This window comes from Tenrec ecaudatus, chromosome 16 (assembly GCF_050624435.1).
Source record: "Tenrec ecaudatus isolate mTenEca1 chromosome 16, mTenEca1.hap1, whole genome shotgun sequence".
NCBI lineage: Eukaryota > Metazoa > Chordata > Mammalia > Afrosoricida > Tenrecidae > Tenrec > Tenrec ecaudatus.
In genome coordinates this window covers 85,669,412-85,695,286 of record NC_134545.1, presented here as the reverse complement: position 1 = coordinate 85,695,286, position 25,875 = coordinate 85,669,412, and the positions used below count along the sequence as shown (strand labels likewise).

General features: G+C 52.4%; 2 protein-coding genes across 5 annotated transcripts in view; both read right to left on the bottom strand.

Annotated features, from left to right (window-relative positions):
- Positions 1 to 596: 596 nt before the first annotated feature.
- On the bottom strand, positions 597 to 12,330 carry SEMA4G (semaphorin 4G). Of its 2 annotated transcripts, XR_012780403.1 has the most exons (15): positions 11,835 to 12,330; positions 11,591 to 11,739; positions 11,271 to 11,333; positions 6,568 to 6,666; positions 6,378 to 6,471; positions 6,157 to 6,270; positions 5,799 to 5,968; positions 5,546 to 5,715; positions 5,107 to 5,251; positions 4,791 to 5,013; positions 4,119 to 4,234; positions 3,856 to 4,016; positions 3,622 to 3,683; positions 1,097 to 2,146; positions 597 to 996 (listed from the first exon to the last, which is right to left on the bottom strand). XR_012780403.1 is itself a non-coding variant. In XM_075533735.1 (14 exons), exons 1-14 carry the CDS (start codon positions 11,956 to 11,958, stop codon positions 1,311 to 1,313), a joined length of 2,526 nt encoding a protein of 841 aa, XP_075389850.1. In that variant the 5' UTR covers positions 11,959 to 12,330; the 3' UTR covers positions 1,009 to 1,310. The 2 variants fall into 2 exon arrangements, 1 of the variants encoding a protein (XP_075389850.1); XM_075533735.1 differs by lacking the exon at positions 597 to 996 and having other exon boundaries at positions 1,009 to 2,146.
- An 8,455-nt stretch (positions 12,331 to 20,785) lies between these two features.
- The window catches only part of SLF2 (SMC5/6 complex localization factor 2), a 53,763-nt gene continuing 48,673 nt past the window's right edge, over positions 20,786 to 25,875 (bottom strand). For all 3 annotated transcript variants that reach the window (XM_075533583.1, XM_075533584.1, XM_075533585.1), the window contains exon 20: positions 20,786 to 24,030. In XM_075533583.1, the coding sequence (XP_075389698.1) occupies positions 23,995 to 24,030 (36 nt within the window). In that variant the 3' untranslated portion in view covers positions 20,786 to 23,994. The remainder of the gene's footprint in view (positions 24,031 to 25,875) is intronic.

Genomic DNA, 25,875 nt, shown 5'->3' with positions numbered 1-25,875 from the left:
TGGCGGGTGGGGCATTCCTAAAGAAGGACAGCCATTCTCACAATAACTACATTCATTGGGGTGGGGTCGGGCAGGTGGGAGAGACGGAAGGGCAGTAAAAATCCGTGGGATCCCACGTTCTCAGCTACAAAAATAACAGTCATCCTCACCCAAGGGGGGCTGGGGAGCTCAGTAGGGATTTGATTGTCCCATATGGGCCTGGAGACCTCTGAAACCCCTGGGCCCTGAAAGTGCCCCGGTGAGGTAGGACAGGGGTGGGAGCCAAGCATCCAAACTCCCAGCCTCTGCCCTTTGCATAGTTCCGAGAAAGGGCTTCATGTGCCAGGGGATGTCAGATTGATCCTGCCTCCCCCTGCACTGGTCTGGGGTAGCAAATGCTTGAGCTCCGAAAGGGAGGCTGGCTCATTGAGTGCAGTGTTGGTCATCCGCCCTAGGGAAGGGTCTGCAAGGAGAGTTAAACAGGAGGGGACCTCCTGATATGTCCCTGGACCACACCGGACAGACACTAATGTGGTGGCAAGGGGCAGCCCCAAAGGTACATGTGAGTGGAAATGTAAGCACGTTGTGGTACAATGTGTTCCCATGTGTGTGTGAGGAAAGGTTATGCCTGGAGCTGTCGTCATTTGAGAGTGACCAAGGGAGGTGGGGAGGCTGACGCCGGTGCACAGGAAGGGAGAAGAGGGGAATGAGGCAATGCTGTCTGCCCTTGGCAGGCTGGCCTGTGCCCAAGCTCTTGCCAGAGGTCACCACATGGAGCTGGCACTGGAGGAGGGGACGAGAGGATGGGATGTGGCAATTGCCAGGGACCCCAATGTCCAGAGGGTGAACCTAAGAACACAGGAGAAGGCAGGGTGGGGGCGCTGCAGCCGGCAGCTAGACGGAGTCTTCCATGTGCACATGTGGGTAGACAGGGCTCATTTGGCTTCAGGACCATCCAGCACCCAGGGCCATGCAGAAAGTGGTGACACGAGGCCATCCGGAGCCACATAGCCTTGCCTGGAGAAAGGAGGGGTTTGAGCAGGGGGATGGCCGCAGCTCCTCCACAGGGGGCTGGGTTAAGGGCCAGGCACCAGGGTTGGGTCTTGGGAGCACCTACCTCTGAGAAGCACCAGTGGGCCTGGGCTGCTGACACCCGGGTCTGAGCAGGGGGGGCTTTGGCTGGGCCTGATTGGCCAGCCCTATAGGAACAACAAAAAATTGGGAGAAGGGTCTGGCGCAGGGGACATAAGGCAGGGTGGCCACATGGACTGGGGAGGCATGCCCGGCCTGGAGCTGACGGGCTGGCGGGTGGAGCATTTGTCCAGGCAGGCTCAGACGGAACTCTCATCAAGCTGCTCCACCAGCTGCGTGTGCTTCCTCTTCTCCAGGATGCGGCTGAGTTCCTCAGCAAAAGAGCAGGGTCCGGCTGGCACGCCATTGTCACTCTGCCTCAGGAGCACGTAGCTGTTGCCGTTCATCCTGCGCAGCCGGCTGGGCAGGGCCACCAGCCCGTTGGTCAGCTCAGCCGGCGGGGGCGGTGGGGGCGGTGGTGGTGGGGCTGGGGCTCCCTCCCCAGGGATGATCTGGAGGCAGCTGCCCTCCAACTCCCCAGCCCCCTCCCCATCATCACCCTCATCTTCCTCCCCAGGACACTGGCCGGAGACTGTCTGCAGCTGCACGGCAGAATCCCCTGGGCGGCCGCCCCTGCCCAAGGAGTATTTCCGTCGGCGCCGCCCTCGCCGTCGTCCTCCACGCAGACAGGCCACATAGAGGAGGGAGGAGGCCAGGATGAGGCAGAGGCCACCAAGCGCAGCAATGGCTAGCACGTAGAGCAGCCTCACATCGGGGGCCAGTTGGGCCTCAGGGGTGGCTGGGGCCTGGGGGGCCGGGGCCGGGGTGGCCGGCCGGACCATGAGGCTGTAGGACGCCAGCAGGGTACGGAGGCCATTCTCCTCAGCGTAGCAGCCATACGTGCCACTATGCTCGGGTTGGGTGTCTGTCACCAGCAGCCCATCCACGCCCACGCGGTAGCCAGCCTGTCCGTCGCTCAGGCTCCTGGTCCCATTGAGCAGCCACAAGGCCCGGGCCAGGTTGGACGGCTGGTCACAGGGCAGCAGGACATCGTCACCCCGGAGCACGGAGCGGGTCCTCAGTGGTGGTGGTTGCCCTGGGAGGAGGTGTAGGAGGAGAGGTCAGAGCCTGCCTATCCTGGAGGGGGCACCAGTGGAGATGGCAGGCCAAATTGTCCACGGCTGAGGCCACTGCACCAGCACCGTACTTGGAGGCCCAGTGACAGCCGACAAAGCACTGTCCACACTTGGCACCAAGTCAGGCTCACACTGACCCTGTGCAACTCGAGACTGGCAGGGCCTCGGGCCTCTTCTCTCTTGCATCTTCAGTTCCTGCCATCTGGTAGCGACTCCCCAGACTTCCTCCAGCCCAGGACTCGCTGCTGAGTGCCGGGCTGGACCACTTCGCCTGTGTTGAACATCTCCACATGCAGTCTCTGAGGTGCCTCAAGCACAGACTGGCGTCTCCCTCCAGCTATTGGCCCATGAATGTCACCACCAGAACTCCATTTCTGAAGCCAGGAACCTGAGGGGTCTCCCTGGCCTCCTCTTTCCCCCTCTTCTTATCCAACCCTCCCCAAGACTCTGCTTCTACAGTCTCTCAGACCGGTTTGCTTCTCTCCTTCCATAGCTTCCAGCAGCCCTTGAATCCCATCTAATCCGTCTCCTTACAGCTGGGAAGCCCTGTCTTACAAACACTGACCATCCGGATGTTTGTCAGTGGCTCTCCTGCCGTGGGCTCCTTAGAGCTTTCCTGTCGCTGTTCAGATGAAGACCAGACTCCCCAGATGATTCCTGCCTGCTGCTTAGCCTTATCTCTTGAGGCTCAAACACCCTAAGACTTTTCTCCTTGGGTGCTGTTCCCCCACCCCAAGCCCTCCACTGGCCTTATTATCAGTCTAGCAGCTCTTAGGAATTCAAAGCACCAACTCAGGAGTTGCTCCGCTTGGGGTCAGGTTTGAATTCTGATCCTGCTGCTTAGTAGTGCTGATCAACTTTGGGCGGTTTACGTAACTCGCTCAGGGAGGTTGCCGCTCCTGGGGCCCTCACTCTAGGACCGATAGGTGTGGTGAGAGTAGGGCAACTCGCTCTAGGCATCGGCAAGAATAAATGAGATCAGGCACTTAAGCATTCAACCAGACCTGGCACTCAGTATCCATAGTAAACAGAGTCCAATTAGGAACATGAACATGCACTTTTCCTTCAAGTATCACCTCAGTCATCAGTGCTTCCTAGGGGAGGTGCCCATTAGCTTTCTGAGTACTTATCAGAGTTGTAATTATTCTCTTTGTGATTAAAAAACATTTCAAACTAGTTGCAGTTGATTATTTGTGTGAGCATTTGATTGCCGCCTGCACCACCACGGAAGTGACCAGCCACTTCTCTTGGTCCTGTCTCCTCTTGCCAACGCCGCTTGAGCACTTAGGATGTGCCAGGCTCTGTGCCGGAGGCTGCAAATCCAGAGGTGTCATGGGGCTGACGGGACACAGTTGGCTCAGAGTCCTCCGCTCTGCTCATCCGTTACCACTGCTCACTCTCCAAAAGCACTCCGACCAACCTGAGTGCCACTCACCTGTGTCCCTGCTCCCCTCACAGCCTCGGTTTCCTCTCTCTATGTCCTGGATCAGTGCCGTCCTAGAGACAAAGGATTGAGATCCATGAATGGTCTCCCCTGGAAGAAGTCGCAACAGGCTGTGATCGATTGCCCCCCACTTACCCCTCCACATAGCAGGGGTTCCTTCCCTCAGGCCCCAATCCCTGGGCAGAAAGAACCCATTGCCACCATCTTCCCCCTTCTATCTGACACCTGTTGGCTACGGTAGTGGCTTCAACACAGCCATGGGTGCTGGGGTCCCAACCACAGTAGGGGTCTCGTGCCAGGATGCAGTCGTAGCAGGAGCGGTAGCGGGAGCAGGTGGACAATGGGAGCTGGAGGACTCCATGAGCAGCCCCCACGTACAGGCTGTGCTGGGAGCCAGAAAGGACAGCTGGTCGGCCTCTTCCCCCAGGCCCAGCCACTGCCCAGTCTCCCACCCCAGAAGGCCTTACTGAGTGAGGGTCAGGGGATACCTGTGTTGGAGAGATGACCAGATTCTCCACCGGCTGGGCCTCCCTCAGCACCTGTGTCTCTTCGATGATGTGCATTCCAGAGCCCAGGACCACGGCCTTGTGGATCCAGCCATCAGCTAGCATGGAAAGGGCAGAGGGGCAGGTCAGACCCCCCCCCCCCAAACAGGTCTGTCAAGAGCAGCTTGGTTATCCTGGGGTCAGGGACAAAGAATCAGCCAGTAGCAGTAGGCCCTTAGAACACTGGGAACTCTATCTAGGTTAGCGATGGCAACTACTGGGTTCAGAAGCATGAGGGTCCAAATTCAGGTTAAATATCATGGTGGTTGGTGACAGGAGCTAACAGTCAGCAAGAGTCAGTGGTCACCAGGGGCTGAACATTCACTGAAGCATCAACATGGTGGCCACCAGAGTTCTGTGATAAAGGGTAGTCTAGTAGTTATGCATTGGGCTGAGAACCCCAAGGTCAGCAGTTATAAACCACCGTTCGCTCCAAGGGAGACAGAGGGGCCTTTCTACTGCCAAAGAGTTACAGTTTCAGAAACTCGCAGGGGCAGTGCTACTCGGTCCTAGAGGGTCGCTAGGAGTCGGAATTGACTCAATGGCAGGGAATTTGGTTTGCGGGATCACGGGCCAATAGTGACCAGAGGGCGTGGGCCAGGGGTCTGAGAGCACCTGTGCCCAGAAACAGCAGGTCATAGGTAGGTCCGGCAGGCGTGGTGACGGGTGTCCCTGTGAGGTGTGTGTAGCGCACACTGTGTTTCAGCAGCAGGGGCCGTCCTCGTGCGGGCACCAGAGGCCGGGCCATCAGAGGGTGCAGCTTCACAAAGTCCAGGACCAGGGAAGGCAGGTCCCGGGACGAGTTGTAGCCTCGGCTGCGCAGCGAGTTTGTGATGCACTGCCGGTGGGGATGGGGTGGTAAAACTCGGGACTCCACCGCTTGTCTGCCCTTCCCACCAGCTCAGCCCCAGCCCCTGCCCTAAGTGCTCACCGAGCCGGGCCGAGGCTCGGGTACGCCACCATCATAGCGGCCCCAGCGCCGGGCACCATTCTGGTACTCCATGTAGGGGCCCGTGAAGACGGTCTGTGCCTCAGTCAGGTCATAGCGGCAGATGGCTGAGGCCTCCAGGGTCTTCCTAGGGGTGAGATGTCAGGAGGAGAGGGGACTGAGTCACGCCAGGTGGAACCTGGTCCCCGTACTGAGCCAGGTATCTACTTTTACCCTGGACAACCCAGCGCCAGACCTGTGGCTTAGCAATCCTCTGTGCCCCTGGCCCAGGCGAGCTGGCCAGGCCTGAAATGTTCTACAGCCGGTCTGATCTCAGCCTCCCTAACCTCTGGTGAGTCTACTAACTGACTTCTCCACTGTCTCCAGCCCCTGCCCCCCGCGCCCCCTTTCCTGTCTTCTTTCCCGCTGTTCCTGTACTGACCACTGTGTGGTCAGTGTGAAGGCCGCGTAGAAACGTGTGCGGGTCCAGGCAGTGGCATCGAGGCTGCAGACGGCGCGCAGAGTCTCATACTGCGGGATGTGGCAGATCAGTCGCGCCTTCAGAAAGGACGTCCACTTCTTCTGCAGGATCTTCTTACCGCCCACGTCTCCCTGGGGAGGGAGGACACAGGGTGATGGCTCAGAGCCCAAGATCCAGCTTGGACATCCTTGCCCTGGCCTTGGGCCCTACCCACCTTGCAGACACGGGCCACCCGGGCTACCCGGTGGCTGCTGCGGCTCTGGGTGAAGCTGCCAGTGCCCTCCTCGGTGGCCCGCTCGGTGAAGAAGTAGTAAATCTTGTCATCGTCCCCCACCGCACTGGCCTCGCTCTCCCGCACCAGGACAGAGAACACAAACTCAGCATCTGTGGGCAGGGCAGTTGCGGAGGCTTGTGGGACAGGCAAGGGCTCCTCTTCCCCTCCACTCCCCCACCTGATAGCCCCCAGGAATGAACAGGCCCACCCAAGGCTTTGGGGGTAGAGTAGTCAGGGGTGCAGGGGAATGAAGTTAGCGTCCCCTGCCAAACGCTCCTCCGGGCCTCGTCCTTCTAACCATTCAGCCAGTGCATCGGGGCCTCTTCGGTCCTCAGCAAGTGGGGATGGCGGCTCCGGCGGATGTCAGGAATGCTCCGGAATTCATAGCGTGTGGCTGTGTAGAGACCCCCATCTGGGGCAGGGGCGCGCCAGGCAAGAGGGAAACACAGAGCATGTGATCCCACCAGCAAACTCCACATACCCGCCACCCGGCCCCTGGGCCAACAGGGAGGGGCTTACCAATGATGAGGCCAGTGAAGCCACGGGCAGGGTCATAAGGACACTTCTCTTTGCCCTCCTCAAAGGTGGTCGGCAAGGTGAAGGCCTGGGCATCCTAGGGCAGGAGGGGCCGGAGAAGTCAGTGGTCCCGGGGACCAGTCTACGCTCCGGGCCTAGGCACTGGCATTGGGGCTGGGGCAGGCACACTCACGATGGCCGCGCAGAGCGGCTGGAAGGCGTGTGTCCCGCACGTGTAGAGGTGGGTGGCGTTGAGGCGCTGCAGGACCCGCACGTGGTTGAAGCATTCCGTCTGCAGAGGAAGAGAACCGACTCCACTGGAAATCCCTGCAGTGTGAGAGGCCTGGCCTTTCCCTCTGCACCCTGGGTAGATGTCTCCACTCGGCCAACTTCTCTTCCCACCTCTCCATCCACCCCTCAGGAGCTGCTGGGGTGCTTCCCCTGTCAACCACCCCAAACCGGGAGCTCCTGCAGCCCCAGGGGAGGACCACCAACTCTACCCTCAGGCTCCAGCCTGCTCCCCACTGAGATCCCACAGACCCACCAGGCTCACCTTGGCAACCACGCCATCACTTCCTCCCTCACCTACACCTTCCCCTAAACCTGTCCATCCAGTCTTTCCCACTGACTCAGCCCTTCCACAGATCCGATTACTCAGTCCAGAAATGGGAGTCAGCCGCATGCTTCCCTCTCCCTCGCCCCCACACCCTGGTCCTCTCCTGGAGGAAGCCTTCGCCCCAGGGCCTCCTGACTTGACCTCCTTTGCCTTCTCCATGACCGACACCGGCCCACTGTGGCCACCGCCCGCCCGGTGGCTCTGCTGCCCCTCTGCACTCTTTTTAGAACCACTTGGCTCATGTCAAAGGGAACGAGGCGGGCATGCACACTGGCACAGAGGCACAAAGGGACGTGTGGTAAAGATCAAGTGTCCTTTCTTCTTCCACACCCCTGGCTCCCCTGGTGAGCGTTTCAAAGTGACCGCTGCTTCTTCAGCCCACTCGCCAGGGCATATTTTTAAAATGTAAAGAGATCACATCCCTGCATGTATTTATTAACTTTGTACTGTGAACTAGGGGAAGGTTTTCACGTCACTATATTGAAAAGGCCCTTCCGTGGCTCACTAGGGTCCTGCCAGGACGCCTCTCATGCTGCGGGTGCTGAGCTTCTTTCTCTAGCCTCCCCCCATCCCTCTTGCCCGGTCCTAGGACCTCCCCACGCACCCACCCCCAACTCTGGCCACATTAGTCTCTGCCTACCAAAGGCCTTGAACTGCTGCTCTCTGGACATCTCTGCCTCCATCTCAATGCCTCCTGCTGCCTGCTAGTCAGGGCTGAGTCCTTGAAGGCCTTGGCCTCTTCTCCTCCCCTCAGCCCAGCAGCCCTTTCACTCCCCTGCTCTGCTCAGGCTGTCTCTTCTCCACCGCTCTTTTTGCCTCCAGACGGAGTCTGGTTCAGACTCCACAGTGTTTCCCCAAGGGTGTTTACATTAAAAAAGAAAGAAAATGAGAAAAGGGGTGTGGGTTCTATGGTCATACACGTTTGGAAAGCACTAGATAAAACCTATCTAAACCAAAGGACTTTTCAGAGCCTCAAGGATCTTGCTGTGCATTGTGGGATTGAGCACGGTGTATTTCCCCAACTAATCTCACCAATTAATTAAAGCCCTCTTACGAAAATTACCGTTCCTCAGAACATTGATTGCTTTAGGCTATGTTCACCTAAGGTCTTCTGCCCAAACAGTGGCCCGGAGGCCAGGAGCACCAGCTTTGCAGCGAGTGTGTTAGAAATGCAGAACCTAGGCCCTTCCCCAGGCCTATAGCCTTAGAAGCCTTTACAGCATGTTAGAAGCTCCTATTCCCTGGTGCCATAGTAGTTACACATTGGGCTGCTAACCATAAGGTCAGCAGTTCGAAACCACCAGTCGCCGTGTGGGAGAATATTGAGTTAGTCTCCGAAAGTACAGGGCGGTTCTAACCTCTCCTATAGCATTGCTATGACTCTGCATCGACTCGGTGGTAGTGAGCTGTTTCAGTTCATATCCCTGGTATTTCAATTGCCTCAGAGGCATGTGAGAGTTGCCAGTGACTAAGGAGAGCCAACCTCTCAGAGAATGGATGCAGCCACTTATGGTGCGGGTGAAGAACACTGCCGGCACGTGAACTGCCACAAGAACAAAGAGATCTGGACCGATTCCAGCCAAAAGCGCCTTAGAGGCAAGGGTGGCGAGACCTGATCTCATACGTTGGACATGTTATCAGGAGAGACCAGTCTCTGGAAAAGCACATTTGTGCTTGGGAAAGCAGAGGGCAGAGACAAAGAATATTGGCAAGACAGATGGACACAATGGCTGCAACAATGGATTTAATTAAACAATGGCAAGGACTAGGTGACATTTCATTCAGTTGTACGTAGGGTTCCTATGGTGAGCCTTGGAAATAAGTATTTTAGAGGGATCCAGTGGATCCCTTGTATCGCCAGACATGGAACCCCGCCTTGTACATGGCCGCACCAAGGGTGGTGTCTCCCATGGTGGTCTCTCCCGAGGTCCTTGCCCCAGCATGGACCTCCTCTCAGCAGGCCATGCAGAATCTTTCTCAAGTTCACGCAGGCGCACAGCAGCCCTGTAGGACAGGGTGGAACTACCCCTGTGAGAAAGTTTCTGAGAGTGTAATTGTGTACAGGCAGAGAAATCCCTGTGGCGTAGAAATCCCTACCTTTCACCGGCAGAGTGGCCGGTGGTTTTAAACTGTGGACCTTGCGAATCGCAGGCCCAACAAGTAACCACTGTGTCACCAGGGTCCCTAGTACGGAATCCCTAGTAATGTTTATTATTAATTTTAATCACAGAACAGTATATTAATAAATGTTGCTATAAATTGCTCAAACATCCCATTCCTTGGAGTCTATGAATAAGAGTTTCGTAAGGGCATTTGGCATTGACTCACATTATTAGTAGCTGAGTGAAAGTCTATTTTGACTTTTCTCCTCATTTTCAAAACAGTCATTAGGTTCACACACACTGATTACCGCAATATTACAGCTGAAACACCAGAGAATGTGTCAAAAGCAGCAACCACAAAGACAGTGGCAACAACACAAACAACCGTGCATATGGACGAAGCTGCCTCCTTGTCACACTGATGAGAGCCGCAATCCCATGAGGGTAGAGGGAAGCTGGGGGAGAACGGGGGAACCGATCACAATGATCGATGATAACCCACCCTCACCCCTACCCCTGGGTGACAAACAACAGAAACATGAGTGAAGGGAGACAGTGTAAGATATGAAAATAATAATTTATCAGGGGTTCATGAGGGTGGGAGGGTGGAAACAAAATAAGGAGCTGATACCAAGGGCTCAAGTAGAAAGAAAATGCTTGGAAAGGATGGCAGCATATGTATAAATGTGTTTGACACAAAGGATGTATGGACGTTCTAAGAGCTGTAAGAGCCCCCAATAATATTATTAAAAACAAACACACACACACGCATCGTTGTCATAGGCAATAAGCACAGCTCTGACCAGAGTGCATTAGAAGCCTCGAAGAGTAAATGAGCCTATAAACCTGCAGCCCTCTGGGTATACTGATACGTGTAAGCTGAGCTTACAAACAGGGTTTTCGTTGTAGTTCGGGACATTTTCTTAAAAATAACACACTGCTGCTAAAGTACTGCACTAGGATGTGATAGACTGTCATTGTGAAGTCACTCCCTCTGAGAGGGTCACCCAGTGTAGTCACTCCCAACATCCCTTCTAGCGAGGTCAGTGCCCTGCACACACCCCTTTCTGTACTCACGCCCTTCCATAAAGGGCACTTGGGCTGTTCCTTGACCAAAGCTTTGTTTTTCATCCATATAATGGGGGATCCTTTGACCTCACTGGGTCATTTTTTAACTAGAAGAGTGCAGTCAGCACGTAAGGAGCCTGGTGGCACAGTGGATTATGCATTGAACTGCGAACCACAAGGCCAGCAGTTGAAAACCACCAGCCGCTCTGCAGCTCTCTACTCCTAGAGTTTGGGAAACTCACAGGGGCAGTTCTACTTCATCCTACAGGGTTGCTAGGAGTTGACTTCATGGCAATGAGGAAGTCAGCACTTATATATTTCATTAAAAAATAACTTTATTGGGGGGTTCTTACAGCTCTTACTACAATCCATCCATTCAACCATTGTGTCAAGCATATTTGTATACACGTTGCCATCATCATTTTCAAAACATTTTCTTTCAGCTTCCCCTCCCCTAGCCCCTTCCCCCGCCCTCCCCGTCGCCTCCCTCATGAACCCTTGATAATTGCAACCCCGTAGATCACAGTGGAACTGCCCCGTGGGTTTCCATGACTAACTCTCGATGGCAGGAGAAAGCCGCCTCTTCCTGTCGCGGAGCAGCTGGTGGTTTCAACTGTTGACCTTGAGGTCAGCAGTCCACCGCGTAACCACTATGTCAACAGGGCTCCTTCCAAAAACAATAAGTAAATGACCCACAAAAACCAAACTCATGCCATTGAGGAGATGTCCACCCAGCGCGACCCTATAGGACAAGGTAGAACTGCCCCTGTGGGTTTCTGAGACGGGAACTCTTTATGGGACTAGAAACTTCATTTTCCTCCCACAAACAGCCCAAATCATAACCACTACACCACCGCGCCCCTTAGGGGTTGCTTATTAGTGTGGTCATGTGTACTCTTTGGGAGGCCAGAGGAGTTAGATGCCCCTCACGGGCCAGGCGAACATCAATCACCACATGTTTGGATCAGAAGTGTGGTGGCCAGCGCCCACTGCTCAGCCAGCACTCAGTGTTTGGCGTGGTTTTGTACCTCCTCACTGTCCCCCACCCATCCTGACATCCCCAATCAAGCGCGAGGGAAGGAGCTGGGGCCAGGACCGAAACACACGTACCCGGTTGTTCTTGCCTTTCTGATGGCATCTGCTTTGCATTTCTGGGGAGGCCTCCCAGAGGATCTAAAGGAGGAAGAGAATGGGCGGATGTGTGGGTCCCAATGTCCTTCCTTCCCGCTTCCCCTGGGGGCCAGGGATGGCCAATAGGACCCCAGGGAGCTGGGAAAGTTGGGGTGAATGCTGGCTACAAGGGAGACGTGGGATGAGGTCAACCTGGCTGTGCAGTGGCTTGGAGGGCTGGCAGGGTTTCTGGAAAGTTGAGACCCTAGGGAGCTGGATCAGGCTGAAGACTCTCTGGGTGGTGCCGGTCCCACACTGACCTCTTTATGAGTCCCATCTCCAATGTCCTGAGCGTTGAGAGAGAACAGGGCGCCTCGGGCGCCCACCAGCAGCCTCCCGGCGGCCTCCTCCAACAGCAGCGTTGAGTAGTTCTGGGCTTGGCCTTTGAAGTGCCGGGTCCCGGACAGCTCTGGGGCGGACAGTGGGAGCTGTAAGGCTGCCTCTGGAGCTGCCGCCCCACCCCCAGCCCTGGTTCCCACCATCTCTGCAGGATGGGCAGCTCACCTTCGTAGGGGATGGTCATCCGAGGGGTAGCATCTAGTTCTCTGGATGGTCTCTGTGGTGAGGGTCCAGGGACGGCCGTGACTATGAGGCAGCTCAGGAGGAGGGGCCAGAGCCTTCCCCACATCTTCCTGGGGTGGCCCAGACCAACAAGGCCCCCAAGGGGAGCCAGGGCCAAAGCCACCAGGGGGCTTTTATGGGAGGAACAGTTTCAGGGGTCAAGGTACAGGGAGGTCACTTGGAAGGTTAGGGGTCATGAGGGCACGGGGGTTAACGAGTCATGGGGCCAGGGGGGGTCCTGGAACCGGGGCGACATGGGGTCACAAGGTTGTGTGGCCATGGACTCCCAGCGAAGAGGTCAGAGGGAGGGACGTATCACACACAGCGTTTCTGCATCAAACTCCATGATGGAGGGAGTTGTAGGGTTACAGACAGGTTTGTAGGTCCTGAATGGGGTCACCCTCTCACTGGCAGCGAGACTAGTCCTGGTTCTCTGAGGTTCATTTTCTGAAGAAAAAAGCAGGAAAAAGGCTTTTGGGTCTGTATGTGGGGTAGCATGGGCCCAGACTCCTAGAAACACTGAGGAAGGTAGCCCAGGAGCCCCAAAGCTCCCTGACCAGGACAGGCCCCAGTCCTCTGGGTCACCTGTCTGCTGTGATGCAGGAGGTGAGGGTGGGACTGTCTTTCTCCCAAGACCCCGCACTCTCTGGACTGCCCTTCTTTGGCCGATGGCAGACACTTGCAGGCGGCTTCTTGGGGAGACATTGGCTCCTCACAACAGGCTGCTCCCATCGGCCCATGGCTGTGGGGGTGTCTTAGGCAGGAGGGCGGAGCTGAGCTTTAATGGGCCTTTGTTTCTTCTGTCCTGTTTTCCCTTTGTTTTTTCTTCTCCCTGACTCCAGAGCTCCCTCTGGAATTTCTCTTTAATTAGACACTTTCCCTCTCCTCCCCAGCATTCCTCTTGGAGCGGGTGTACACCTCTGTCCTGCCCTTGCGAGTCTGCACTGCACCGTCTGGTATGGAGGCCACATGTCTCCCTACCTGCCAGCAGGCACTCACAGGCACCTGGGCACCTGAGCCCCGCTAGCTGCTCAGGTATAGTGCCAGTGCAGGAGGCTCTAGTGTGCGGGTACACCTGGGGGAGGAAAACGAGGGGGTTCCTGAGCCCATGGCTGGATCCCACACCTGAACCTGCCCTCAAGCCACCCAGTTATGGGTAGGGTGGGGATGGGTGGCAAGTCTTCTAACTCTTGTAATGGGCCTCTTCGACCCCTGTAACGAACGCCTGGCGATCCACTTCTGAAAACGAAACAAAACCAGCCCTTGAAAATCATACAGAGCACAGCTCTACCCCACATACATACCCAGTCGGGTACCGCCGTGTCAGGATCCCTGGTCTGGGTCTGTGTGTGTGTTTGTGGTCCCCGTGAAGAGGCCTCCTGATCAGAGGGGTCTCTGAGGCTTCCTGGGCTGGGATAGGTGTAGAGGAGACCTTGACCCATGCCATCTCATGAAAGTTCCACAGATGGGGCCACAGGGGCCACCACAGCTTCTCCCCTCCCTTCCATGTCAAATATTAACCATCTGGCCTTGAGGAGAGGGGAGGGGTCAGGTGCTGAGTAGGAGTGGGCAAGAGGGGAGAACAAGATGTTGGAGCATTTATTCAAGAAGTCAAAGTCTGAGCTGTAGTGTAGCTGGGGTCAACAAGGTATGAGATGAACAAATGGAGTGTGAGAGGAGGAGAAGGGGGCCACTGGACTACAGAAAGGGCACCAGCTCCTCGTCTGGCACCTGGGGCAGCAGGAGGCCTCAGGCAAGCTGCTCACACCCCACCCCCTTCTGTGGAGGCACACCTGTTTACCTTTGGGGCCTCTTATTTGTTCAGTGCTAGTTGGGTGCAGGGACTGTTTGGCTAGGGAGGAGGACAACACCCCAGGTCAGGGAAATCCCTCAAGTGTGTGGTGGCTGGCACACACGTGCCCAGAGGAGGGTAATGTTCATGAGGAGGGCTGTGTGCCTATGTGTACGTACAGGAGAGCCCGTGCACACCTCGGGAAGGCTTCTGCACATGCTTGCTCACCCAGAAGGCCGTGGCCACATGGTTCACGCAGAGTCACCTGTGGGGTGGCATTCATGTGCCATTCAGTAGGTTACACGTCCTCAGGGTTGCAGCCTGTGAGGGCCCTACATATACACACACAGGAGTAGGGTCATGCTCCGAGTCCATTCGTGTAGGGGGCTAGGCAGCAAGGGGTGAACCCATATGAAATAGCTCACTAGAGATTAGGAAGTAAACATAAGTTAGCCAGGCTTATCTTGCTGTCTGGGTGCTCTGTCCCTGCAAGGGATTGTAACTTTGAAGAGGTTTGGATTCTGAAGGAAGGTGAGGTGGGGTTGGGGGAGAGACAGGTGCCATCCAGCTCTGGATGCGGTGAAAAAAATGTGAAATGGTTCACTGCAGATAGACGAGTAGGTAAGCTCAAGGTAGCCCGAGAGTGAAGCACACCTGTGTTGACCCAGCGTCCTCATACAGGAGTACACACTCAGGGCCACACAAACTTGGCGGCTGCCAAGGGCCCCACTTCCCTTCCGGAAAGTCAACAACTCCCAAGGCCAGGTTCCAAGTGTACGTGTGCATGGGAGGAGGGGACTTCTGACACGGGCAAGGCAGTTCTGCTAGTGGGGGATGGGGGCGGCGCCAGGGGAGAGGGGTATTTAACCCTGACCGGCCACAGGCCCCCAGCTTTGGCAGGGAGAATGAATGGGGTAACTTAGCACCGCCCTACCCACCAAGCACACTGCAGTTCTAGATAGGCTAGTTGGGCCAGGGCACTCAGCCTCCATTTAACCTGTTGGGAGGGTGGAGCTAGATGGGTGGGGCGGGGCATGCATCCCCACGGCAGTCGGGGAAGAGGGTTCAAGGTCTCTCGCCCAGACCCCACACTCCAACCAAGTTCCACAGTCCATTTTCTGCCCCCTGAACCCGAACCACCTTCCCGCTATTAGACCCCAGGGCGGAGGGAGCTGGGAGGGGAGACCCCCAATCGGGATCAATGGAGGATCCGCAGGCTCTCGACCTTCTTCCCAGCTGTCCACCTGTCTATTGTCGGGGCATCTCCGCCTGCCCTGTGGGATGTTAGTCCCCCCTGGCTGAGCGAGCCGCTGCCCTGCCCCCTCGACCCCCATACCCTAGACAGCCCGCGGCTCCCTTCCCTTGTCAGGTCTAACCTCAGTCTCTACAGCTGCAGCTCGAGGACAAGCTCTCCTTCGATCCCGCCGGGCACCGGGCGCCGTGACCCAGATCCCGGAGAACACTGTTGGCCACGCGGGCCACCGCCCCGCGCCACGGCCCGACTCCGCGGTGCGGGATGCGCCCGCGGCCTGGCCCGCGCCCCTCTCCAGCCCTTCTGTGGGATGGGGGGCTTGGCCGCGAGAAAGGCCTGGCTCAGCTGCAAGGGTGGATTGGATGCGGAGAAGGCCTCGCTCGGCCGCCCCCCACCCCGGCGCCCCTGTCCCCCGCACTCCCCACCCCCTCACCTTTGCGCTGGGATCCCAGGCCAGGAGACAGCTCCGCGCGGCCCCGCGGCCCCGCGGCCCGGGCTGCAGAAGCGGGGCCGGGGCTGGAGGCGGGGCGGAGGCGGAGTCCGGGTGGGCGGGAACCGGGGAGGTGGGGCCGATGGGGCGGGGTGCGGGGTTGGGCGCCCCGCTCTTGCTTCGCGCCGCCCCAGCGCAGCTAAGAAAGCCGGTCTGAGGCGGAGGCTCACACACAGCCTTAGGGGTCTGGCATTCTGTCCCCTGCCCAGCTCCGGGGATGCGAGGACCCCTGTCCCCCGCCGCAGCCCCTAGATCTCCCCGTGGCGGTGCCTCCGCCATCTTCCCCGTCCTCGAGACCCCTCCCACGTGCTTTCCAGGACACTCACTGCCACTGAGCCCGCCGGGCTCATGGAGAGCCTATAGGGCAGGGAAGAACCGCCCTGCGAGTTTTACAGGTGCGGAGAGCCTTGTCTTCCTACCTGGAGGAGGCTGCTGACCTTGTGGAACCACGAGGCGACTGGGGCTTCTCAAGGGCAGGCAAACCTGTAGCCCCCCTGGCCCGTCCATCGCTTCCTCGTGCCACCCTGGCCCTCACCCCGAGGCACTTTCAGATGACTCCAACCAGGTCAAACTCCTGCCCAGGGAGTCGATGCGGGCTCACGGTCACCCTACAGTTAGTTCAGGGTCGCACGGCCCGTGTTTCTCAGGCGGTCACTGTTTACGGGGTAGAAACCCCGTCTTTCTCCCACGGAGCAGCGGGGTGTTCTCGAATGCGGACCTGGAGGCTTATAGCTCACGGCTTAACCCACTACGCCGCCAGGGCTGCGATGGGCGGTAAACGGGGCTTATTTACTGAGCTGTGGTGAACAAGGACACATTATTTTCCCATCAAAGATTCTTCTAGGGACGGCTGGCATGTTTCTCTCCCAACCCCATAGCACCTTCCTACGGAATCAACGCCTCTGTTCACATGTCTAATCTCAGACAAAGGCAGAGTACCCAGTTAGCAAGGTAAACGCGGTTTACTGACTCATTCGTAGTAAACAATTCCCCATGTTTAGCATTCATTAAAGAGCGCTAAACACTTGCTAACCTTGCGTTTTGGGTCATCTGCCCCTGGCCTGCGACAGGGCGGGCTCCCTCTGGCTGCTGGGTTGAGAGGTCAGGTTGGAAGGAATTGCTTGATCAGAAGCGCACACAGAATAAACCAAGCACCATATGTCCCCTCAGCAAGTTGGCCACTGCACCAGAGTCCCTGGGACACGAGCATTCTGCTCCCGTCCATCTCAGAACACCATTCCTAAGTAATCCTGTCTTCCTCAATCTGTCACCGGCCACAAGCAGGAAGCTAGGAATCCCTTCAGGATCAATTCAACACCTTTACTTCTACTAGGATGGGCCTTCCATGCAATCTGTGGCCTTGTGGTTCGTCCACTTCGGGCCTGCCTCCTTCCCATCGTATTTAAGTGGTTCCAGCTTAAAAAAAAAATCATTTGGTTTCAGCTTTTAAAGTCCAAGTCAAACCTGAGCTTTGGCCATCGAGTGCTTTATTCAATCTTTTGATCTATTCCTCCTTAATCAGGAGTTTGACCCCCCTGTACCCTCATCCTGTTCACCACGGTATTAATACTGGCCTATTCTGAGAAGATACAAAATGAGCACACAGGGACATTGGTAGGTGATTTTCTCATGTGCCTGAGCCTTCGTCCTGACAGGAAGGACAGGGGCTGGGGACCGGTGGACGGCTCCCTTTACTTCCTGGTGGAAAGAACAGTGGCTGGACAGTGCAATGGTCAAGTGGCTCTTTTATTATTTAACGGAAAGGACCCTGGGAATGACACATCGAGTCCCTTCTGAATTCTTTACAGGTCACAGTTGGGCACCTACTCATGTACAATTTTGTCATTCGGGCTGCTGGGCCTGCTGGGCTGTCAGGCGGCTGGGCCCACGGCACACTTCCACTTTCCCCACATGCTTCTTCCCCAGTACTCTGCAAATGGGTCAGGACTGCAGCTGGGGAGAAAGGCATACATAAAAAATATCCACGCTTGGAGGGAAGGGATAAAGAGGAGCTGATATCAAGTTCAAAGAAAATGGTTTGATACTACCGTAGCAATTGTACTTTATTGCTTGATGTGGTTGAACGATAGCGTGCTATGATAGCTGGAAGTGCTCCCAATAAAATGATTAATTAAAAAAATGTACATACTTCCATATAGTGTAGTTTTCTTTTGTTCACCGGCCCCTCATCTCATTCTGAGAAGTCCCTAGCTCCATTTTAGAGGGAGGACAGCCGGCTCTGAAGTGGTTAAATAATTTGCCTTGAGATGTCCCTTTATGTTTACAGAGACAGGGCAAATGGGCTGGAGAAGGCGGACAGAGGCAGGAAAAGCGGGACGGGAAGCCACCAGGAGCAACGGCAGAAACGTGACTGACCAGTCTTTGTTGGGGGAGTAGAGAAGGGAAGGGTATCTGAGGGGACAGTGAGTTCCGCTTGATGAGATAGGTGGATTCCTGGGGGTGGGGTGGGGATGGGGGGAATAGATGGGAACAACTTAGCTAACAGTTAAGATCACAGGAAAGGGGGGAAAAAAGAGGACCTGATGCAAGGGGCTTAAGTGGAGAGCAAATGCTTTGAGAATGATTGGGGCAGGGAATGTATGGATGTGCTTTATACAATTGATGTATGTATATGTATGGATTGTGGTAAGAGTTGTTTGAGTCCCTAATAAAATGTAAAAGAAGAAAAGAGAAAAAAATGATTAGGGCAAAGACTGTACAGATGTGCTTTATACAATTGATGTATGTATATGTATGAACTGTGAAAAGAATTGTATCAGCCCCAATAAATTGTTAAAAAAAAAAAAGATCACAGGAAAGACTCCAGAGCATTGATGCTGAGTAAGGATGTCTCAGCTGGTAAGCTAAGAGCACTGAGCAAAGGGAATCTGGCAGTCCTTGTGGGAAAATGCGCTGGGTGTCCGTGAGGGGAGGTCCCACAATGCTGGATAGGAGAAGAAGAAATGGGGCCTGGGAGCTAGCAAAGCTCTTTTGCGCTCTTACAGAAGCCCTAGTGCTGACTTCAGCAGGCCAAGATGGCTCGGGGGTGGGTCTGTCAACCTACACACCAACTCTATGAAGCAGTCCTTTCTTTCTCTTGAGGCTCGGATGCAGAGTCCGGACCTCACACGGTTTGTGTGTGAGCGAACATGTGATTTCATTTGCATTGCCGTGTCAACTTGCTAAACTAGTTGGACAGTTAGACTTCAGAACCTCTGCTGAATCAGACATTTCAATCCTGGCTCTTCCACTGCCATCTCTAGGTCTCTGACTCAATCTGATGTGATGACAGTCAGTGGCACTGTCTGTAGGAACCTAGATGGACAAGACTGAGTATGAATGAGAACACAGACAGTAGGAGAGACTTGAAGTCCAACAAGAACTTGATCAGACTTAGCCTTGCACTTGTGCCCTGGGACCCAGATAGGTTATTACTCACCCTTCAAGTTACTATTCAGGCTACTCACGGGGGAGGCTGCAATAGGATCCTATTTGGGGACCTTCTGGACACACACACACACACTTGGGGACCTTCTGGAGTGACACACACACACACACACACACACTTGGGGACCTTCTGGAGTGACACACACACACACACACTTGGGGACCTTCTGGAGTGACACACACACACACACACACAAAACGTGGGTTTGTTTTTGTTAGGCAGTCTCCCCAATTCTGTCAGAAGCTATCCGTGGCGTGGTTTCTTAGCCATTTCCCCACCAGCTTGGCTCCAGGTTTTCTCCAGAGCAGCTCACTGACTGTAGCAGGGACCTTAGGTGGAGGGAAACTTCAGTGGAGGGTCCCCAAGGCAAGAGAACTCTGGTCTAGTCAACTTCTTGTCCTGAGCATCTGTTCCCTGTGATGGCACTTATGCTCTTCCTTGCCACCCCCACCTCAGCTTTGCCCGGCATCTTCCCTTTAGGCGGTGTCTTTATTTTGGCCACGTAGATGCTGAGAAGCTTCTTCTGTCAGTACCTTCGCCAGTGCTCCAAGGCTGCAGTCTGTCCTCGGTGCCTCAGATCCCGCCGTGTTCTAAACTTTCCTCCCTGCCTGTCACCTTGGAGGCAGACCCAGAGCTGGGCCTTCTGGCATGCCCTCTCTTGACTCTGCCTGGGGAATGGTTAGCAAGGAAAAGGGAGTGGCTGGACATGTCCACAAACCCTGGAAAACCCCTACCCATCACCCCTTTCTCAGCCTTAGCACGGTGGTTTGTTTTGATTTTTAAACCAGCATCAATAGAGCTGGATAAAGACCTCTAAAGCCTTCACTACCATTTCAGGAGAAACGGTTTGCTCAGTTGGCAATAACCCCAAAGTGCCTGTTCCAAACCAATTTTGTCATCTGAGAAGAGCCTCCAGTGAGGGGAAGTCAGGGCCAGTTTGTGAGTCCCCACTTTGTGCCAGGCACTGTGCTACACCGTCCATTCGTGATCTTCAATCGGCTTCACAGACCCCGTGTAGGCATAGCATTATTCTTTTTAACGGAGGCCCTCAAAGCACGACGGGCTGTGTCCAAGGTGCAGATCAGCTGGCAGGATGAATGTGGGATCTGAGATACACTGAAACCCTTGCCTTGTTTGTATAAAGCTGTGCTGCCCGCTTGCTGCCAATCAGTACTTAGGGCAGCTTGTCTGCTTCTGCCTGAGTTAGTGCCCCAGCCCTCAATCACCACTGCCAGCGAAAAACGCCTACAGGGGCCTCCTCCCAGCCTGCCTGCCAAAAAGGAGAAGTTCTGGCAAGATTCTAGAACCTGAGGCCCAGACCTTCTATGAGCTCCCAAGAGAAGTCTCTCCAGTGAGGAGACGCCAACCTAGCCTCCTCCCCTCTAGGTGGTAGACCAAACGAACACATCCAGGACTGTAACAGCTTGGTAAGTGGGAGATGCTCCCAGCCCTCCCCTTTCCCTGCCCCCAGGCTCAGGGATAAAGAAGCCAGGTCTCAAGGGCCTTCTGTGCAAGAACAGACTGCTTTTAGCAGGAAGACCTGGAGGTAAGACCCCAGAGTTCTGTCTGTGCTGGCCACTACTGGCTCCTGAGCCTGGAAGTGCCTGCCATGTGGCAGGTGCTCAGTTAACTGTGGTTGAATGAACACAGCAAATGAGCTCATGTAAGAATGACACAACCAGATTCTTGTCTGCAAAGTATATAGCGAATTATTAACTGAGTCCGATCAAATCTGAGTTTCCACATGAAGGAGACATCAAGCTACACTGACTGGAAAGCCCAAAGGAAGAGGAAGAAAGGAATCTAAATTTAAGGAAAAAAAGATGAGGACTGGGGTAGAGACGGGGCATTCCAATCACTTGGCCTACCCCAACCCTCCCACCCGCACTCCCAAATATTACCAAACACAGGCTTAAACTGAGAAAAAGCAGTTTTAATAACACACATACATTCATAAACAGATGTAGTATAAAATCTTAAAAAAAAACAAACAGAAAAAAAAAACACCCAACAACTCCGGATTTTCCTGTGAGCTGCCTGTCTCAGAGCTGGTGGAAAGTGACCGACAGGGCTGCCAGAAGATGGACGCAGACACGAGAGGTGCAAAAGACACTGGTAATGGGTCTGCACTCACAACCACAGGTAACGCCAGCCGCTCCACTGACCCCCACCTGCACCTGGCAAACCAGGGCAGGCCTCGCCCAGTCTCCAGCTCAGTGTCAGTTGTTAATGGGTCACCTCTTTTTTTTTTATTTAAAAATGATTTTTTACTTAAAAGACTTCACACTTTGGTACTGGCCAGTCCCCACTAATTATACTTGTTTGATAGAATACAAATGCCAACGTTCCAGCTGAGCCTGGGAGCAGCCCACCACAGTCTTTCACATTTGGGGAGATTGTGCGAAGTCTACAAGCAAGCGACGATGGGTACTTCAAAACAAAGACAGAATGCCAACCTTCTGAGAGGTGACAAAGGCACCACTGCCATCAGGAAACAGAAAGTATTCGCTGCTCTTACTGCTACATCGATGCGCTTTGTCCAGAGAGAGCTGCTTCACATAACATGATAATATAACTGATTATTTCCAGATAACAAGAAAAGCAGTTTAGAAAAGGCAAACGTTACACACAAAAGCATAAACACAGTACCTTAGTTTTCGGCTTGCACTAAGGGTAATACATTTGACATTGCTTATCCAGAAATTAGATTAGGTGATTTTTGGCACAGTAACATTGCCAAACACACCACCACTCAGTGCAAGCTTTGTTTGCCAGGTCCTCAAAGGGGCCTGGCATTTTCTGTGCAATGAACATTTTCTCCCTCACTGCCACTAGGCAACAGAAGCAGGAGGGAGTCACAGCGTGGGGACTCAAGAGGGCGAAGGGAAATAACTTGATTTGGGAGAAAATTCATGGGCCAATTGTGCTAAAAGAGAATCAAAACAGTTTATGGGGAACTCAAATGCAAAATACTACCTGGGCGATGGCCTGGCTACTGAAGACATATACCCGACGTACAAATGCAAGGGCCCAAACGAGTGTTTGGCCATTTACTTAAAAGATAATTGATGAAATGCTTTTCCCTAATAGAGAAAGTCAATTAAAATATTTTTTTTTTGGTGGAACTGTTAAATAAAAATGTATCAAAGTGGCTCTAAATTTGATGAGCAGTAATCTGGTGAAACTGCCGTATAAAGGGGTCACCTTAAACAAACAAACAAAAACCCAAACCTGAATAACCCACTTGTCCCGCCAATGTACACGATTAGAAAATATTTACACACTGTAATTACAAGCAATATAGCAGTATTTTATACTTTGAGGTTTTGTACACTTTACACAATGCAAAATGAGAAAAATATGAACACTTATATAAAATTACACACAAATAATGTATCTACAAAGTATTAAATTACAGAGTGAAAGCCCCCATTGTTGGGCAGATAGATGCCAGAGTTTCAAGCTTCTGTTAAACATAACTCTTTGTATCTATCTCTTTAACCCTAAGTGGCATTTTGTAACAATACCCTTGAGAGGTAGTATCAAGATAATTTTCTTACCAGTAAACTCAACACAGAACAAAACTTGTTGGTCTGACTCTTGGAACCTCATTCAGCCAACTTTCTTGGGAACTGGATTTAGGTAAGTCTTCACTGTAAAATCTCTAACTGCCCAAATGCCTGACAGCGGGCTTGAATGTGACTGTGTGATTTTAAATGATGACTAAGATAGAATGCTTTTTACTTCTAAGCTTCAATTTCCAGGTAGAGAGCTCTTGTTAAAAAATTTTCTATCCCCTCAAATTAAGTCCAGTTCCCTTTCCCTTCACTCTCTCCCCCCTGACAACTGGGGGAGGGAGGGGGCAGCGTGACGACAGACATGACGGTGCTCAAGAGAGCAGGGAGACCGAAAAAAGGAAAAACCAAAATTAAGCTGACATTCTCTTTCAGGAAAGAAACCCTCCCCAAAGGGGCAGTCAGTCATTGAAAGAATTGATCAGTTAGCTAGTAAGAAGAGTGTGTCACTACCAAAGGCTTCAAAGGGCCTTTGAACGGACTAAGACCAGCCCGTGCACCTCTACGAACTCTCCACCATTTAAACCAAAGGATGGCTTTCCAGTGTTTTAAGAATTCAGAGCAGCTATGGTTTTCAAGTGCAACAACTTCAAGATACAAGCACACATGAACACGTGTACCTAAGTGCATTCTCTCCCTCTCACACACACACCCTAAAGAATCAACACCATCCAGAGCTCTGCCAAGGTCATGTTCTTAATGACAAGATTTTTGGCAACTTGTCTAGACCTTTAAACCTTATAACATGGCTACCAAGAGCCAAACTACTAAAATTTAGCAAGGAATCTAAAATGTAATCTGTAGTTTACAAAATGTATGCACCTAAAAGAAATCCAAAACAAACTGCAAGGGATGTTTTGGCATCAAAACAGAAGCCTTACTTTATAGCTGGACTTCTTCCCCTTTCTGGGGAATTGACCACCATCAAATTTCTAGTTTCCAATTATTTGTTTAAATGTATTTTAAAAACCGAACACATTTATAGTGAACAGTGCAGGAAAAATATGGATAAAAAGCTCCCTGTGGTTTACAGGAGACACAGAGCAGATTCACGTCTTTTGATATGAAACTTAGTTCTACTTTTTTTTTTTTTTTTAAAAGAGGGGGAAAAAAAAAAAGGGACTCATCTGGAACTTGGTCTTAATTCCCATGTCCAACCCTTCAGGCCGGTCCAAACCCTTTTATTCACACACACCTGCTGTGATTATTACCCAAGTGGCATCGACAGAATCCAAGAAAAGGTCTTCGCTTACAATTCAACAAGGGCTTAATAAGAGCAGGTTGGATAAGCTGTTCTACTTCACCTCTCCCTTCAAAAGACTCCGTTCCTCTGAAAGTTCAGTTGCCTTAACAATTAAGCAGATCACGTTTTGTATCCACACGGGAAACGGCAATTTCATCATCACCAGCTTCATACCAGTTAGTCACTCGGGCATAGCTGCAGTGGCTTAGCAGCCCATTGGTTCTGGAGTCATCTTTCACACCCTTCTAGAAAACGCTCTGGTTGAACTTCTTTTGGTTCACATTGATGCTGCTGTAACTCCTGTTAAGAATCTGGCACCCAGAAGTCATGAAGCTGCCCCTAGAAAAGGAAACAGGCAAAACAAACAAACAAAAAGACAACCAGGATGAAGGAAATTTTAAGCAGATTATTATTTAATCCTTACAAAACTACTAATCATTAGACATTGGGCTTTGCTAATGAAAATAAATACAATATATTATACATTTCACTCAGATTGAGGGGTAACTAGAACACCTCATTCCGTGGTCCTACCACATAAACGCATGAGCACAGTACCTTAAGTTTTCGGCTTGTACTAAGGGTCATCTAAGGGTAATACATTTGATGTTGCCTAGCCAGAAACTAGATACGGTGATTTTGGGCACAGTAATATTGCCAAACACACCATCACTCAGTGCAAGATTTGTTTGCTAAGTTCTCCAAAGGGCCTGGCATTTTCTTGCAGTGAACATTTTCTCCCTCACTGCCCTAGGCAACTTAAGCAGGAGGGGGGTCACAGAGTGGGGACTTCAAGTCTAACAAGTCCTAGCAATTGGAAGCACAGGATGTTTTTCTTAAACTGCATACACTTGGGAGAGTCATACTAAAGGAGATTAAGTAAAAATGTTAAGCTGTTTTAAAGTTTTTCTATTGAATTCTTTTTTGTTTTAATGTCAAACCAAAAATGGCTAGCCTAGAGTCTTCTAAGGTGAAAAAATACAACAATACAGCTCAAGATTTCTCAAAGAGGACTTCCATATCTGATGAAAGACACCCAAGGGGCAAAATTCAAAATGCTAAAAATCAGTGAGATTGCTTTTCCTAATCTTCCTGTTATTTTAATATAAAAAGTAAGCAATCTCTAGCCCTTTTCTACTCAAAGGTCTCTGGACTAGCAGTACTGCCATCAATCTGACAATGCATTAGAAAGGCCCAATAACGGAGGTCCCAGCCCAGACCTACTGAGAGCACTGCGCTTTCGCATTCCGAGTGGACGCGAAGGAACCTTGGTGGTGCGACAGTACAGTGCTTGGCTGCTAAGTAGGCTTGAGCCCACTCAACAGCTCCACAGGACAAAGACCAGACCATCTGTCTCTATAAAGATCACAGCCCCCCCAAACCATAGGGGCATCTTGACTCTCTCATGTGGGGTCACTATGGTAGAAACAGACTTTCTGGCACTTTAACATCAGTTGGTTTCTATGTATATTAAAATGTGAGAAGCATCGTTTTAGCCCTATCAACAAGCAGGAGGATCAACTTAACAGCAGATATATGGAAGGTCCCTCTTAGGTAATGTTTTCTTAGATATGATACCATAAGTGCAAATAATAACAGCAAACAATTTAGATAAATTGGACTATCAAATTTAAAACTGTGGTGTTGCATCCGATAGGTCAATACAGTGAAAAGACAACCCACAAAATGGGAGAAAATATTTGAATGTCATGTATCTAAAACACATGGAGAAAACTTACAACTCAATAAACATAAATAACCCAATTAAAATATGGGCAAAAGAGTTGCATAGACAATTCATCAGAGAAGCTATACAAACTGTTAATAAGCACATGAAAAGACGCTCCGCATTATCAGCCCCTAGGGAAATGTAAACTAACACTACAATGAGATGCGTCACACCCGCTGTTGTTAAGGCTACAATGAAAAAAGACGGTAAGAATTGGCAGAATGTGAAAGAATTAAAACTCTCATACACTGCTGGAAGGAATATGCAATGGTGCAGAAACTTTGGAAAATAGTCTGGCAAATCCTCAAAATTTAATGTGGAGTTACCACATGACCAAGTAATTCTAGGTCTATAACTAAGATGCTTTCATTGAAAAATACATGTCCACACAAGAAATACTTCGTAAATGTTCCCAAAGCACCGTTCATTAGTAGCCAAATATAGAAATAATTCAA